At 37.8% G+C, this 16974-nt stretch overlaps 1 protein-coding gene across 7 annotated transcripts in view; it reads left to right on the forward strand.

The window, feature by feature from the left end:
- The window catches only part of DOCK7 (dedicator of cytokinesis 7), a 220635-nt gene that overhangs the window by 193859 nt on the left and 9802 nt on the right, over positions 1–16974 (forward strand). For 4 of the 7 annotated variants that reach the window (XM_011941032.1, XM_011941041.1, XM_011941056.1 and 1 more), the window contains 5 exons: positions 3306–3431; positions 4976–5065; positions 5185–5421; positions 5778–5921; positions 7053–7159. In XM_011941032.1, the coding sequence (XP_011796422.1) occupies positions 3306–3431; positions 4976–5065; positions 5185–5421; positions 5778–5921; positions 7053–7159 (704 nt within the window). Of the gene's footprint in view, positions 1–3296; positions 3432–4975; positions 5066–5184; positions 5422–5777; positions 5922–7052; positions 7160–16974 lie in introns of all 7 variants that reach the window. The other 3 variants (XM_011941023.1, XM_011941050.1, XM_011941062.1) reach the window with 1 other exon arrangement.

The raw sequence follows: 16974 nt of genomic DNA on the forward strand, positions 1-16974 counted from the left end.
CCAGCCTGGGCAACAGAGCGAGACTCCGTCTCAAAAAAAAAAAAAAGAAAATAGTCAAATTCCCAGCCTTTCTTTCTCCCTAGCCTCATCCCCTGCTGCTCTCTCCCCTACTCCATTCTGCACACAAACATTTATTTTTAAATATCCAGTAACTCCTTGTAGTTACTTCTCTAACCTTATCTCATCCTATTCTACCTGCTTGCTTACTCTGCTCCAGCCACACTGCTTACTTTCCTGTTCCTCAAACACACTCAGTAGGCTTTAGCCTTTGGCTCTTTGCACTGGCTCTTTCCTCTGCCTGGGATGCACGTCTCTCAGGGATTCACATGAATGTCTCCATCTCCTTCAGTCTTTGCTCAGATGAAACCCACCCTGACCACCTTCTTTGTCCGTTTTGTTCACAGATTTATCATAAATAACTAGAACAGTTTGCTGACACATAGTGGGCACTCAATAAGTATTTGAATGGATGAATGCTTTCCCTCATATTTGTATCTGCCTTCCCCCCACCCTCTATCACCGTGCTCCTTCCTTCCCTTTCCTGTCTACTTGGCCATTTATTTTGAGTAGAATCCTATGTGTTACCTCTGTTGTGACTTAGCTGCAACAAGATTAATCTTTCCTTATACCTCTTTTTAGTATAGCATATATCCCTTTGTTTTGTAATTGTTTGAATACATTTTTTACTCTCTTGGGAAGCAAATCTAACTTATTTTTACTTTCCTATTACTGAAGATGAACGGTGGCTAACATAGTAAACACCCATTAATTTTTTTTCCTTGAACCAAATGTCATTGTGAGATAGTATAATAAAGAGGTAGGTTAGTTTTAAGCTACCTTAATAAAATTCAGTGTTCAGATTCAAGGAGACACTGAGCCCACCAACACACCTTCATTGGTCAGATCACATCAACAGTATTATGTTTATATCTGGGATATCACACTTTAAAGGATGGCATTGAAAAACTAATAAAATGCCAACAGAGTAGAAATTACTGTCATATGAAGATTGAAAACTGGAAAGTTTAGCTAAAAGGAACAAGTCCTAATTGTTATCTTCAAATATTTAAAGGGCCACAATATTGAAGAATTGGAATATTGTTTTAAACTGGAAACCTCTGAGAGGAGGACAGCCAGAATAGCAGCATATTAATATTTGTGGGTTTAAAAAGTAGGAATGGACCCAGCGTAGTGGGTCACACCTGTAATTTCAGCACTCTGGGAGGCTGAGGCAGGTAGATCACTTGAGCCCAGGAGTTCAAGACCAGCCTGGGCAGCGTGGCAAAACCCCATCTCTACAAAAAGTACAAAAAATTAGCTGGGTGTGGTGGTATGCTTCTGCAGTCCCAGCTACTCAGGAGACTGAGGTGGAAGGATCGCTTGAGCCCAGGAGACAGAAGCTGCAGTGAGCTGAGGTCGCACCACTGTATTCCAGTCTCGGTAATGGAGTGAGACCCTGTCTCAAAAAAACTAAAAAATAAAAATAAATAAAAAATAAAAAATAGGAATGTATATGTATATATGTATATGACATGTTTTGAAAAATAATCAAATTTTTAAGTAATTTTCTTAGATTCTTTTTTTATTTTTCATGCAGTGCCTTTATTACTTAAGTCAAAATGTACTATTACTTATGATTTTAATCAGAATTTTAGTTGAATCATTTAATCTATCTAGATGGATTAATTTGCTGTAGAAATCAGTTAATTTTTATGTGTGTTAAATTTTTAAATAAAGTAACTAAAAAGCTTTTAAATTAGAAACCTCAACTTTCTTTAGCTCCAAAGACATTTTTATTTAAAATTTTACATATTTTTGACCAAAAATGTAGGGATGTTTTTCATCACTATACCTTTTTTTGGTATTATAAAACTGGTAAATTAAGGATTAGAGCTTCCCATTTTGCTTAATTATGTGTGGCATTTCTAGCTTATTTTATATGCCCTTTTGCTTTTTCAGTATAGGGAAAATAAATATAAGGCAGATTAGGCTTAAAGAGAATTCAGAGGTATTTACTTACTTGTAATGTGCATATAGGCACCACCAGAGAATCCTAAAGTAATTTTGTATCTAAATTGTAAAAATTAGCTGAGGAAGGTGGCACACACCTGTAATCCCAGCTACTCAGGAGGCTGAGGTGACACTTTTTTTAAAAAAATTGTAAAAATTGCATAGAAAGTGTCCAAATATTTATTTTTATTGAAAGAATTTGTCTTCTGATATGCTGTGTGAGAAAGTGACCTTAATGTACTTTGTACCTGATATGAATGTGTAGTTAATGCATGCCAATGGGTGGTTTGGGTGCTTTAGAATAACCAACTCATCTCAAAAATTTTTTACTGATTATCTTTCACTCATATATTTTTTTCCCTTTCTGTTCCATTTTTAGTAACTCTTCTACATAAAATTTTTTACTGGGCTGGGTGCAGTGGCTTACACCTGTGATCTCAGCACTTTGGGAGGCTGAGGTGGGTGGATCACCTGAGGCCAGGAGTTTGAGACCAGCCTAGCCAAAATGGTGAAACCCTGTCTCTACTAAAAATACAAAAATTAGCCAGGCATGGTGGCTTACGCCTGTAATCTCAGCTACTCAGGAGACTGAGGCAGGAGAATCACTTGAACTTGGGAGGTAGAGGTTACAGTGAGCCAAGATTGTGCCACTGCACTCCAGCCTGGACAAAAGAGTGAGACTCCATCTAAATAATAATAATAATAATAATAATAGTGTATTGGCACAGGGCTGCCAATTGTAGAATTTTTGCTTTAGTGCTTCTGGAGGGTCTTGACATTTACATTGTCTGTTCTATGCCAGGTGCTATCTTTGACTCCTAACTTACACAATCTCATTTAATATTTGTAAAGAGGTTATATAAAGGCTAATGCTAATTTAAAAATATGTAAGTGTTGTTTAATTAATTTGATCTAGTATGCACTAGTATCAGCACAATTAAGACAGTTTATGTTATTTCAAGCATCTTTTCTTGCAATAAGAAAAATGAGTTAATTTATCTCAGTTACATAGATTTTAAAAACATAGACCAATGTGATAGAGGCACTTCATACAAACTTAATATTATATGCGATTTAGTCACTTGTTAGCAGCCCTATTTACATAGTTATTTGTTAGAAATAATGAAAAAAGAAAGACTATTTTGCTTAAACCTTCATTTAAAATATTCTAATTTTGAATTAAAACTTTTTGCAATGTTTTGGAAATTTTATGCTGTAACAATCTAAACATAATGTGAAAAACAGGAAGATTTCATATTAAAGTTTCTTCATTTTCCTAAACCTAGGATGGTAAGCGGATGTTTGGCACCTATTTTCGTGTTGGTTTTTATGGAACCAAGTTCGGGGATTTGGATGAACAAGAATTTGTTTACAAGGAGCCTGCAATAACCAAACTTGCAGAGATATCTCACAGATTGGAGGTGAATGCTGTGGTGGTTCATAAAATGTCATCTTTAGTTTGTATTCTCTCTGATGATTAGACTTTCAGATCCAGATCTAATCATTTAATAAGCCAGATCTTGCCAAATAAACTACTCTGTTAGAGAATAAGGATTTTTAATAGTTACAATAATACTCTTTCAAATCTTTTATGGCAGCTATAAAATAGTAATATTGTTTATTTTTTGAGACTATTTTCACACATATTTTGGAAACCCCTGTATCCTTCAGAATTACTGCAACTTATGGAGAAATATGTAGTATAATCCCACATTTTGTTGAAAAAGAGTAGCTAATAATTGAACTAGAACCAGAACCCCAAGAAATTTCTGACCTGAGCATATTATCTCTTTGGCTTAACTGGTTCCTGGTGAGATATCTTTAGAATGTAAAAGCCTGAAATCACACCTTAAAAACACTTCCTTTAACCTTTATAACTTCTTAATTTTCACCATAAATGATTGAGTTTCATATTTACTGGGCTAACCAGTTTTTTCTGTTATAGTTGTTCTTTCCAACCTTTCTCTGTTTTTGTTACTCAAAGTATAGTGGATGGACCAGAAACACTGGGATCACCTCGGAGATTGTTTGAAATGCAGAACCTCAGACCCCACCCCAGCCCTTCTGAATCAAAGTCTGCATTTTAACAAGATCCCCAGGCGATTTCTATTCACAAAGCGGTTGGAGAAGTAGTACTCTAGGCTTGTTTTTATTCTCACTGATGTTAATTTCTTGATGTTATATTCCTATTGGTGACTTCTCTGGCCAAACTGACATAAATTGGCTCAAACTGTTACTTTTTATTTTTCAAGAGGTTAGGTGTAAGTCTTGGGAAATATTAATTGAGACTGTGTTTATCAAACTTACTCAATTATAAAAATCACCTTTGGGATAGCAGTGGGGGTTTCTCCTTTGAAGATTCAAATTCGATTTTTCCTTTTGAATAGCTTTATCCTTTGCCCATGCTGCTACTCAGTGTCACATGGAATAGTCACTATATTCTTGACCTAAGGTTGCCTTTCAAAATGTAAACCTATACAGAACTTCAACAGGTCAATGCTTTTATTTGAAAATTCTGGAATTAAAAAAATAGTTCCTAAAAATGGATGTTTATTCATTGACCCATGGTCTGTAAAAAGCAAGCCACAACAAACTCAGTAAAACTAAGATTTTTATACATCAACAATAATGAGTTTCTTTTGTCTTTGCTTTCTGTTCCCTTTTGTTTCTCTTGAGGACTTCTTGTGGAATCCTGTGTTTTTATTGGAGAAAATTGTTGTTTTCTGATATTTTATGTTATTTAAAGTTTGTGGATGGGAATAATGTCAAATAAATATGGACCGAGACCATGCTAATTTATAAGCTAGTATAATTTTTATAAGCCTAAATCATTATGTTTTAATTATTGATATGATTGTACAGAATGCACTAATTCTCCTAATTTTGCTCAGGAGTCACCCTCAGGCCTTCTCTATTTCCCAATCTTTTTAACTTCATATAAAGTGTTTATTTTTCTTTATTGTAGGGATTTTATGGAGAAAGATTTGGAGAAGATGTGGTTGAAGTAATCAAAGACTCTAATCCTGTAGACAAGTGTAAATTAGATCCTAACAAGGTATAGTTGATTCGACTATGATGACATGTAGGCATCTCTTTGAGATCCTCTGTGCAATTTTAAGAAAGACTAAATGATGACTTAACAGTGAAGAAATGAAGGACTTTTTTCTTTCCTAGGCGTATATTCAGATTACCTATGTGGAGCCATACTTCGACACATATGAGATGAAGGACAGAATCACCTATTTTGACAAAAATTATAATCTTCGCCGATTCATGTACTGTACACCCTTTACTTTAGATGGCCGTGCCCATGGGGAACTTCATGAACAATTCAAAAGGAAAACCATTCTGACTACATCTCATGCCTTTCCTTATATTAAAACAAGGGTCAATGTCACTCACAAAGAAGAGGTAAGTCCATAAATGAGCAAACAGCATTAGTGAAGCAAATATATTCAAGCCATGTAACAACAACTTAGATGTACCAGAAGATATGTACCATCCCTTACACCATAATATATTAGAACTTTACCCATTTTTGAGTCCTTAGTTTTTTACTTCTTTTCTGAGATCCTAATTCACCCCCAGCCTTTTCTTTAAAAGGTTGATTTTTTTTTTTTTTTCATTTGGGGATCCAAGTTTGGAATTTTATTGTTACATAAAAGTTTACAATTGATTTTTTTTTTCTAATTTCAGTTGATTATACATAAAGTTCATTAAATAGTATTCAGTCAGTACACCAATTTAACAGATGCTCTTTTACTCAGATCATCTTAACACCAATTGAAGTTGCTATTGAGGATATGCAGAAAAAGACACAGGAGTTGGCATTTGCAACACATCAGGATCCTGCAGACCCCAAAATGCTTCAGATGGTACTCCAGGGATCTGTAGGCACAACAGTGAATCAGGTTAGTGCTTTTTGCTAGCACTGTATGATTTAAGCTGTAAATATGATTTGGGATAATTTCAGATCACAAATAATTGTTAAGTCAAATGAAAAGCATCTGCCTTCTCTACTGCCTATATTTTTCTATCTATGCATTCTTATATATTCTATTAAGAAGGAATCGATTCACTTAAAATAATATTTCCTTAAAAAGCTTGTACTAAAAGACTGTGATCTTTAAAACACTCATTTTCAGAGCTATGCACATATATGTGAACCTCTACTATGTTAGGTTCTCCCTGATGTTACCTTCCCCAGATCTCCTTTACAATAAGTTGTGAGGATTAAATAAGTGATATGGAATCATTTTTTAAAATTTGAATAATATAGTGACACAATAAATTACTGTTCTTTTGTCATATGCAGATTAGAAGCCATCCCCATTAGTCTTTGTGGTTGGTTCATTAAAATTATCTTGTTGATGATTATCTTGTTGATGGCCCCAGTCTTAGGAATATTCCATGATAAGGGAAAATGCAGAAAGGCTTCAAGTGAGATTTCCTTTACCATGTCTTAACTACTTTTCAGATTAAAGGAACAAAGCCAAAAAATGCCCCACCAAAACTGAAATAAATACCTTAAGACCTTTACCTCCTAGAAATGTGCTTGATTTTAAGGTTTTATCTGCAAATGATGTAGCTTACAAAAGATATCTTCTTTAACACAATGTCCGGAGCACCTTTGGAATACTGAGGGAAGCTGTTTTAGCAAAATCAACTCTGGTAATCAGCGGACTGGCAAATGTAGTAGCTTGACAACTTTTACATCCAGGATGCATTTAAAAATGTGAAAAATACAAAGCAAAATACATTAATGAACACAGTAGTCAGTCCTTGAGTTCCTGTTCTGTTTCGTTGAAGAATAAACTAATAAGAAGTTAATTGCAGTAGATAAGAATGTAGAATGAAATTAGAAAATACTGAAACAGTCTGTCTGTGGAGTTTTAATATAGGTGTGGGCACATATGTATTAAGCTTAAATGTAGCCATCTCAGTGCTAAGAAAAATCATTTGAGTAAGTTCTGTCTCTGTGATTTTAGAGATAACAAAAAAAAAACAAAAAACACTTCTTGTTTTATTTTCTTATTTTGCAGGGGCCTTTGGAAGTTGCCCAGGTTTTTCTATCTGAAATACCTAGTGACCCAAAGCTCTTCAGACATCATAATAAACTGCGACTCTGCTTTAAAGATTTTACTAAAAGGTATTCAAGGCTTTCTGCATCAAGATCTTCAAATTGAGACTGTCCAATACCACAGTATGACATATGGGCTTTAAGGAACTATTGAAAAGAAAAAATAGGCCAGGCACAGTGGCTTACACCTGTAATCTCAGCACTTTGGGAGGCTGAGGCAGAAGAATCATTTGAGGCCAGGAGTTTGAGACCAGCCTGGAAAATAAAGCAAGATCCATCTCCGCGAAAAATATGTAAAAATTAGCCAAGTGTAGATTGTGCACCTGTATTGCCAACTACTCAGGAGGCTGAGACAGGAGAGTCGCTTGAGCTAGGAGTTGGAGGCTGTAGTAAACTATGATTGTACACTGCACTCCAGCCTGGGTGACTGAGCAGGAGCCTGTGTCAGAAACAGAGAGAGAAAAAAAAAAAAAAACAGAAAAGTGGTTGACAATAATAAGTAATCTGTGTAGAATTTACTATTCTTTAATAGCATATACTTATTCCCCTCTCCCACAACCCTACCATACTCCATAGTGCCGTATATTTAATTTTAAAAATTAGAAAAGCCAAGGCTCAGGAAATTTTATTAACTTGAAACTACTATTAGATCATTTAACTTAAAAGCTACTATTTGTTGTGAATCTTCAATATTTTAGTTTCTGCTTCCCTCCCCCGAGGGAACTTATAAGCAGTAAACTTGGAAGCAAAAAACTTGTGTTGAGATCCTGACCTTATCATTGATTGTGCTTTTCCAGGTCACTTAATTTCTATGATCCTGCATTTTCTAATCTTTAAAGTAAGGATGATATCTACTTTATCTATAGGGAAGCTGTGCAGATTAGGTGAAATAATTTAGGGGTGTGTCAGTCCCCAAGACTGTCCCCAATTTCAGTGATTTGCTAGGAGGACTCACAGGACTCAGCATATAGTTATACTACTGGTGCCTGTGATTTATTGCACTGAAAGAATACCAAGTAAAGTCAGCAAAGGGAAAAAGTGTGTGGAGTGAAATCTGGAGGAAACCAGGAGCAAGCTTCAAATGGTCCTCTGCCAGTCAAGTCACATAGGACTTACTTAATTCCTTCAGCAATGAGTTGTGACAGCAGGTGTGAAATGTGGGGACCTCATTAGAGACTCAGTGCCAGAGGTTTTTATCAGGGTCTGGTCATGTAGGCACCCTCTCTCTGACATGTACCAAAATTCTAGATTCTCAGAAGGAAAGCAAGTAATTCAGCAGGTGAACTGTGGTAGTAAAAGAAAGAAACCTGTTTCCTGCTTTTAGAATTGACTGATTTCTGGCGTTAATTTTATTATTTGGGAGGTTTAAGAAAACAACAACAAAATACACCCTACCATCTTTGTAAGCCAGATGATTATGGAACAGTACATACTTCTTTAGGTCATAGACATTTAGTAACAGACAATCAGGTGCTTTGTTTCTTGCTTTTGTTTTTGGAGTATTTTACCATGACTACAATTCTTAAATGTCCTCCTTTTGTATACGTTTACTATAATGAATTCCTGTAGTCAACAGGTCTCCTTAAGTGTTACTATCTGTAGAGAAGGTTTTCTCCTTTTATATTGCAAAAAACAAACAAGAGGTCGGGCATGAGTGGCTCATGCCTGTAATTCCAGCACTTTGGGAGGCCAAGGCGGGCGGTCAGGAGTTCAAGACCAGCCTGGCCCACATGGTGAAACCCCTCTCTACTAAAAAATAAAAAAATTAGCCAGGCGTGATGGTGGGCACCTATAATCCCAGCTACTTGGGAGGCTGAGGCAGGGAGAATTGCTTGAACCCAGAAGGTGGAGGTTACAGTGAGCCGAGATCATGCCAGTGCACTCCAGCCTGGGCAACAGAGCAAGACTCCATCTAAAAAAAACAAACAAAAAAATAAAACGGAACAACAACAACAAAAACTACATAATATAAACCTTACAAAGGAGTTATAGGCAATACTACATTTTTAATTTTTTGTGTTACCATTCAGTATGGTAACTAAATAGTATGCCTTTATGCATATGTATTTTACAATAGTCATACATATAATCTTAAATTATTTTTCAATTAAAGTTTAAACTATTCTAGTGGTTATATTCTTCAAATTAATATACTGTAGTCATAATATACTTATAATCTTAAATTCTTATTTTTTGATTAGAGTTTAAATTATAATTCTAATGGTTATGTTATTTCCTAAAATTAATATACTAGAATTTAAGTTGAATTTGAATGTGGTATAGTTTATACTACAGTGGATCTTTTTCTTTTGTTAAATTAAAATTTCCAGCATGAGATGACTGAGGCACAGTACCTGAACATTTTTTGTTTTAGAGACAAGGTCTCTCTTTGTCACCCAGACTCTGTAGTGCAGTGACACAATCACAGCTCACTGTAGCCTCGAACTCCTGGGCTCAGCGGATCCTCCTACCTCAGCCTTATGGTATGCACCACGATGCCTGGTTATATTTGGTTGGATGGGGGGTTTTGGTAGAGATGAAGCCTTGCTATGTTGCCCTGGCTAGTCTCGAACTCTTGGCCTCAAGCGATCCTCCCACCTCAGCCTCCCCAAGTACTAGGATTACAGGGAAGAGCCACCATGCCCAGCCTACATGAACATTTTTATTGGCTCACAATATGTAGTACATTCTAAAAAGTTTCTAAGTACAGTTGACCTTGAACAGCACAGAGGTTGGGGTGCCAATCCCTTGTACAGCTGAAAACCCGTGTAAACTTTTGACCCCCCCAAAACTTAACTAATAGCCTGCTATTGACTGGAAACCTTACTGATAATATAGTCATTAGGTACATAGTTTGTATGTTATATGTATTACATACTGTCTTCTTACAATAAAGTAAGCTAGAGAAAAGAAAATGTTATTAAGAAAATCATAAAGAAGGCCAGGCACAGTGGCTTATGCCTGTAATCCCAGCACTCTGGGAGGCCAAGGTGTGTGGATCATGAGGTCAGGAGTTAGAGACCAGCCTGGCCAAGATGGTGAAACCCCATCTCTAATAAAAAATACAAAAATTAGCTGGGCACAGTGGTGGGCATCTGTAATCCCAGCTACTCGGGAGACTGAGGCAGGAGAATCGCTTGAACCCGGGAGACGGAGTCTGCAGTGAACTGAGATCACACCACTGCACTGTAGCCTGGGCGACAGAACAAGACTCCATCTCAAAAAAAAAAAAAAAAAGAAAATCATAAAGAAGAGAAAATGTATTTTACTCTTCCTAAGTGGAAGTGGATCATCATAAAGGGCTTCATCCTCCTTGCCTTCATGTTGAGGAGTCTGTGGAGGAGGAGGAGGAAGAAGGGGGGTTGATCTTGCTATCTAAAGAGTGGCAGAGGCAGAAGAGGTAGAGGAGGTATCAGGGGAGGCAGAAGAGGCAAACACACTCAGTATAACTTTACAGACATCATAATTTTTTTTTTTTTAATTTCCGTAGGTTTTTGGGAAACAGGTGGTATTTGGTTACATGAGTAAGTTTTTTTTGTTTTGTTTTGTTTTGTTTTGTTTTGTTTTGTTTGAGACAGAGTCTCGCTGTGTTGCCCAAGCTGTAGTGCAGAGGCCCAATCTTGGCTCACTGCACCTTCTGCCTCCCGGGTTCAAGCAATTCTTCTGCCTCAGCCTCCTGAGTAGTTGGGATTACAGGTGCCCACCACCAGGCGCGGCTAATTTTTTAAATTTTAGTAGGGACAGAGTTTCACCATGTTGGTCAGGCTGGTCTCGAACTCCTGACCTCGTGATGCACCTGCCTCAGCCTCCCAAAGTGGAGTAAGTTCTTTAGTAGTGATTTGTGAGATTTTGGTGTACCCATCACCTGAGCAGTATACACTAAACCCAGTTGATAGTCTTTTATCCCTCATCCCAGTCTTTTATACCTCATCCCTTCCTACCCTTTCCCACCAATCCCCAAAGTCCATTGTATCATTGTTACGCCTTTGCATCCTCATAGCTTAGCTCCCACTTAATGAGTGAGAACATACGATGTTTGGTTTTCTCATTCCTGAGTTACTTCACTTAGAATAAATAATCTTTAATCCCATACAGGTTGCTGCAAATGCCATTTACTCATTCCTTTTTATGGCTGAGTAATATTCCATCATATGTATACACCATAGCTTCTTTATTCATTGATTGATGGGCATTTGGGCCAGTTCCACATTTTTGCTATTGCAAATTGTGCTGCTATAAACATGCATGTGCAAGTATCTTTTTCATGTAATGACTTCTTCTGAGTAGATACCCAGTAGTGGGATTGCTGGATCAAATAAATGTTAGTTCTACTTTTAGTTCTTTAAGGAATCTCCACACTGTTTTCCATAGAGGTTGTACTAGTTTACATTCCCACCAACAGTGCAGAAGTATTCCCTTTTCACCGCATCCACACCAGTAACCTTTTTTTTTGATTATGGCCATTCTTGTGGGAGTAAGGTGGTATTGCGTTGTGGTTTTGATTTGCATTTCCCTGATCATTAGTGATGTTGAGCGTTTTTTCATATGTTGGCCATTTGTATATATTCTTTTGGGAATTGTCTGTTCATGTCCTTAGCCTACTTTTTGATGGAATTGTTTGTTTTTTTCTTGCTAATTTGTTTGAGTTCATTGTAGATTCTGGATATTAGTCCTTTGTCAGAGGCATAGATTGTGAAGATTTTCTCCCACTCTGTGGGTTGTCTGTTTACTCTGCTGACTGTTTCTTTTGCCATACAAAAGCTCTTTAGTTTAATTAAGTCGTACCTATTTATCTTTGTTTTTATCGCATTTGCTTTTGAGTTCTTGGTCATGAAATCTTTGCCTAAACCAATGTCTAAAAGGGCTTTTTCTGAAGTTATCTTCTAGTATAGTTTCAGGTCTTAGATGTAAGTCCTTGATCCATCTTGAGTGGATTTGTATAAGTTGGGAGATGAGGATCCAGTTTCATTCTCCTACATATGGCTTGCCAATTATCCCAGCATCATTTGTTGAATAGGGTGTCCTTTCCCCACTTTACGTTTTTGATTGCTTTGTCGAAGATCAGTTGGCTGTATTTGGGTTTATTTCTGGCTTCTCTATTCTGTTCCATTGGTCTGTGTGCCTATTTTTATACCAGTACCATGCTGTTTTGGTGACTATGGCCTTATAGTATAGTTTGAAATCAGGTAATGTGGTGCCTCCAGATTTGTTCTTTTTTTGCTTAGTCTTGCTTTGGCTATGTGGGCTCTTTTTTGGTTCCATGTGAATTTTAGGATTGTTCTAGGTCTGTGAAGAATGATGGTGGTATTTTGATGGGAATTGCACTGAATTTGCAGTTTGCTTTTGGCAGTATGGTCATTTTCACAGTATTGATTCTACCCATCCACGAACACAGGATGTGTTTCCATTTGTTAGTGTTGTCCGTGATTTAGTTCAGCAATGCTTTGTAGTTTTCCTTGCAGAGGTCTTTCACCTCCTTGGATAGGTATATTCCTAAGTTTTTTGAGGGTTTTTTTTTTTTTTTTGCAACTATTATAAAAGGGGTTGAGTTCTTGATTTGATTCTCAGCTTGGTTGCTATTGGTGTATAACAGAGCTACTAATTAATGTATATTAATTTTGTATCCTCAAATTTTGCTGAATTTATTTATCAGTTAGTTATAGGAGCTTTTTGGAGGAGTCTTTAGGGTTTTCTAGGTATACAATTATATCATCAGCAAGCAGCAACAACTTGACTTCATCTTTACCGATTTGGATGCACTTTATTTCTTTCTCTTGTCTGATTGCTCTGGCTAGGACTTCCAGTACTATGTTGAGGAGAAGTGGTGAGAGTGGACATCCTTGTCTTGTTCCAGTTCTCAGAGGGAGTACTTTCGCCTTTTCCCCATTCAGTATTATGTTGGCTGTGGATTTGTCATAGATGACTTTTATTACATTGAGGTATGTCCCTTGTATGCCAGTTTTGCTGATGCTTTTAATCATAAAGGGGTGCTGAATTTTGTCAATTGCTTTTTCTGCATCTGTTGAGATGATCATGTGATTTTTATTTCTGTTTTTGTGGTGTGTCACATTTATTGACTCATGTATGTTAAACCATCCCTGCATCCCAGGCATGAAACCCACTTGATCATGGTGGACTATCTTTTTGATACGCTGCTGGATTTGGTTAGCTAGAATTTTGTTAAAGATTTTTGCATCTGGCCGGGCGCGGTGGCTCAAGCCTGTAATCCCAGCACTTTGGGAGGCCGAGACGGGCGGATCACGAGGTCAGGAGATCGAGACCATCCTGGCCAACACGGTGAAACCCCGTCTCTACTAAAAAATACAAAAAACTAGCCGGGCGAGGTGGCAGGCGCCTGTAGTCCCAGCTACTCGGGAGGTTGAGGCAGGAGAATGGCGTAAACCCGGGAGGCGGGGCTTGCAGTGAGCTGAGATCCGGCCTCTGCACTCCAGCCCGGGCGATAGAGCGAGACTCTGTCTCAAAAAAAAAAAAAAATTTTTTTGCATCTATGTTTATCAGGAATATTGATCTGTGGTTTTCTTTTTTTGTTATGTGCTTTCCTGGTTTTGGTATTAGGGTGCTACTGGCTTCTTAGAATGATTTAGGAAGGATTATCTCTTTCTCTGTCTTATAGAATAGTGTCAGTAGGATTGGTACCAATTCTTCTTTGAATGTCTGGTAGAATTCAGCTTTGAATCCATCTGTATGGATATCACAATTTCTGTCTGACATTTTTGCTTTTTCATTTTTCTAAAAATGTTTCCATATGGTTCTTCCACCATTTGCCTTAGTTTCTGCACCTTTATCATAAAGAGTCCATATTGTAAAAGAAGTCAGAAGCAGTCTTAGGTTATTGAAACCCTTGTGCCAGATTGTCTCATGTCAATTTGTTTTCTGGCACTGCTGCTTCCATGTTTTCTGCCTTATTTTCTGGCAGTGGTTCCGAAGCACTCATCTCCATCAAGTCATCTTCTGTTAATTCCTCTGGTATAGTTTCTATTAGCTCTTGAATTTCTCCATGATCCGTATCTTAAAACCCTTCACGCTCCACCTTTTAAGCCATATCTACAAGTGTTTCATGATTTCTTTGATTGGCCCTGTTGTAAATCCTGTGAAGTTATGCATAACCTCTGGACACAGTTTTCTCCAGCAGGAATTGATTGTCTTGGGCCTGATGGCTTTCTAAGTAAACAGTGGTGACATTTTCAGTGGTATAATCCTTCCAGACTTGTGATGTTCTATCAGAGTTCTCTTCCATAGCGCTGACACTCCTTTCTATTAATATAAAGTACCAGGTATAATGAGCCTTATAGGTCCTTATGACCCTAGATCTAGAAGCTGAATTAGAAATGTATTTTGTTGTTGTTGTTGTTAGTTTTTTTGTTTTGTTTTGTTTTGTTTTTTTGAGACGGAATCTCGCTCTGTCACCAAGGCTGGAGTGCAGTGACACAATCTCAGCTCACTGCAGTCTCCGCCTCCCGGGTTCAAGCAATTCTCGAGCCTCAGCCTCCTGAGTTGCTGGGATTATAGATGCCCACCTCCACACCTGGCTAATTTTTGTATATGGGGTTTTGCCATGTTGGTCAGGCTTGTCTCTAACTCCTGACCTCAGGTGATCCACCCGCCTCGGCCTCCCAAAGTACTTGAATTACAGGCGTGAGCCACAGTGCCGGGCCTAGATGTTGTTTTTACAGGGGCAGGTAGACCACTTCAAGACCTTCGGTGTTAAACTCGGGGTTCTGGGTGGCCAGATGCAATGTCCAATATCAAAAGAACTTTAAAGGGCATTCCCTTAACTAATAAGATACTTCCTGACTTCATGGACAAAGCACCTATGGAGCCAATCCATAAAATGGGTTCTCATCTAGAACTTTTCATTGTTCAGCCAGAATACTGGCAGCTGGCTTTTACCTGTTCCCTTCAAGGTTCAGGGGTTAGCAGCTTTGTAAGTAAGGGCAGTCTTGATTATAAACCTGACTGCATTTGTACAAAACAGTAGAGTTAGCCTATCCCTTTTTGCCTTAAATCCTCGTGCTCACTTCTCTTTTTTACTAACAAATGTCCATTGTGGCTTTTTTTTTCTAAATAGGGCACTTTTATCTGCATTAAAAATCTGTTCAGAAAAACAACAACCACCAAAAAAAAAAAAAAAACCTGTTCAGGCAAATATTCCCCCTCTTCAGTGATTTTTGTAATGGTATCTGGGAGCTTGTCTGCTGCCTCTTGGTTGGCAGAAGCTGCTGCTTGGTCAGTAGAAACTGCCTCTCCTGTCTCTTGGCATTTTAAAAAGTCAAACCTCTTTCTAAAATTATCAAACCATCCTTTGCTGGCATTAAATTCTCCAGTTTTAGATCCTTTACCTTCCCTTTGCCTTGTCTTGTAATGACTTCACTTTTTCTCACATCGTTAGTCTACAGGTATACTTTCCTTACAGCAATTCTGTACCCACATAAAAGCTGCATTTTCAATATGAGATAAAATGGTATTTCTAGGCCAGGTGCAATGGCTCACACCTATAATCGCAGCACTTTGGAAGGCCAAGATGGGTGGATCATGAGGTCAGGAGTTCAAGACTAGCCTGGTCAAGATGCTGAAACCCCATCTCTACTAAAAATACAAAAATTAGCCAGGTGTGGTGGCCCACACCTGTAATCCCAGCTACTCCAGAGGCTGAGGCAGGAAAATCGCTTGAAACTGGGTGGCAGAGGTTGCAATGAGCCGAGATCGTGCCACTGCACTGCAGCCTGGGTAACAGAGCAAGACTCCATCTCAGAAAAACAAACAAACAAACAACAACAACAAAAAAAAACGGTATTTCACAAAAAGTGCAAGGTTTTCATGCCTACTGGCTTACAAATTTCCTTTTCTTTTTTTTACTGTGGTCTTTACACTGGATTCATATGTCTTGAGATGGTGGGCAACTGTAGCTGCAGATCTCAATCTATAATACCAAGCAATTCACCTCTTTCCTGTAATGTCATAACTTTTCTCTGCTTCTTGGAAGCACTTCCAACATCACTAGTGGCACTTCATGTAGGCCCCATGGATTATTCAAAGTTTATGGTTGCACTAAACACAATAAAAAATACACAAGAACTATGAGAAATCACTCTTTACTGTGATATATAATTTACTGAAGCAACAACTGCTCACCTGGAGATGAGTAGCATCACGTGGCATTTTAAGCAGATACATTTGAGCTCATCACAGTAGCATCAAGAGGTGGCTACAAAATTACAGCAGTAGTTCAGTACGTACTGCAGTTTTTTTCAGTTGTGACTTAATAATGTATCTTTACATTTGTTTACATTTTTCTCTACTACAAATGGTGCCATGCAGGGTCCCTGTTTATGTGGGTAACTTTTGTATATATTTTATGGTAGTAAATAATAAAATAGGCTAGTATCTTCATATGCTTTATGCATTCATGACATCTTTTTCTTTTTAAAATTTTTCTCAGCTACACAATTTGTCTTCAAGGTTTTTCACAAATCTCCAAAGAATTATATTCATTGGAAAAAATCCACATATAAGCAGACTTTCACAGTTGCAAACTATGTTGTTAAATGGTCAGCTGTATTAACAGTGCCAACAGTGCATATTTACTAGTCCCAATACACCTTGCATTTAAATAGGATTTTTTTTTTTTTGGTCAGTGTGTTTGTTTTTGTTTTTGTTTGTGGGGATGGATTTTCCCTCTGTCAGCCAGGCTGGAATGCAGTGGCGTGATCTTGGCTCACTGCAACCTCTGCCTCCCAGGCTCAAGCGATTCTCCTTCCTCAGCCTCCTGAGTAGCTGGGATTATAGGCACGCACCACCACGCCCAGCTAATTTTTGTATTTTTAGTAGAGATGGGGTTTCACCATGTTGGCCAGGCTGGTCTC

Source organism: Colobus angolensis, unplaced genomic scaffold (genome assembly GCF_000951035.1).
Source record: "Colobus angolensis palliatus isolate OR3802 unplaced genomic scaffold, Cang.pa_1.0 Scaffold102, whole genome shotgun sequence".
Lineage (NCBI taxonomy): Eukaryota > Metazoa > Chordata > Mammalia > Primates > Cercopithecidae > Colobus > Colobus angolensis.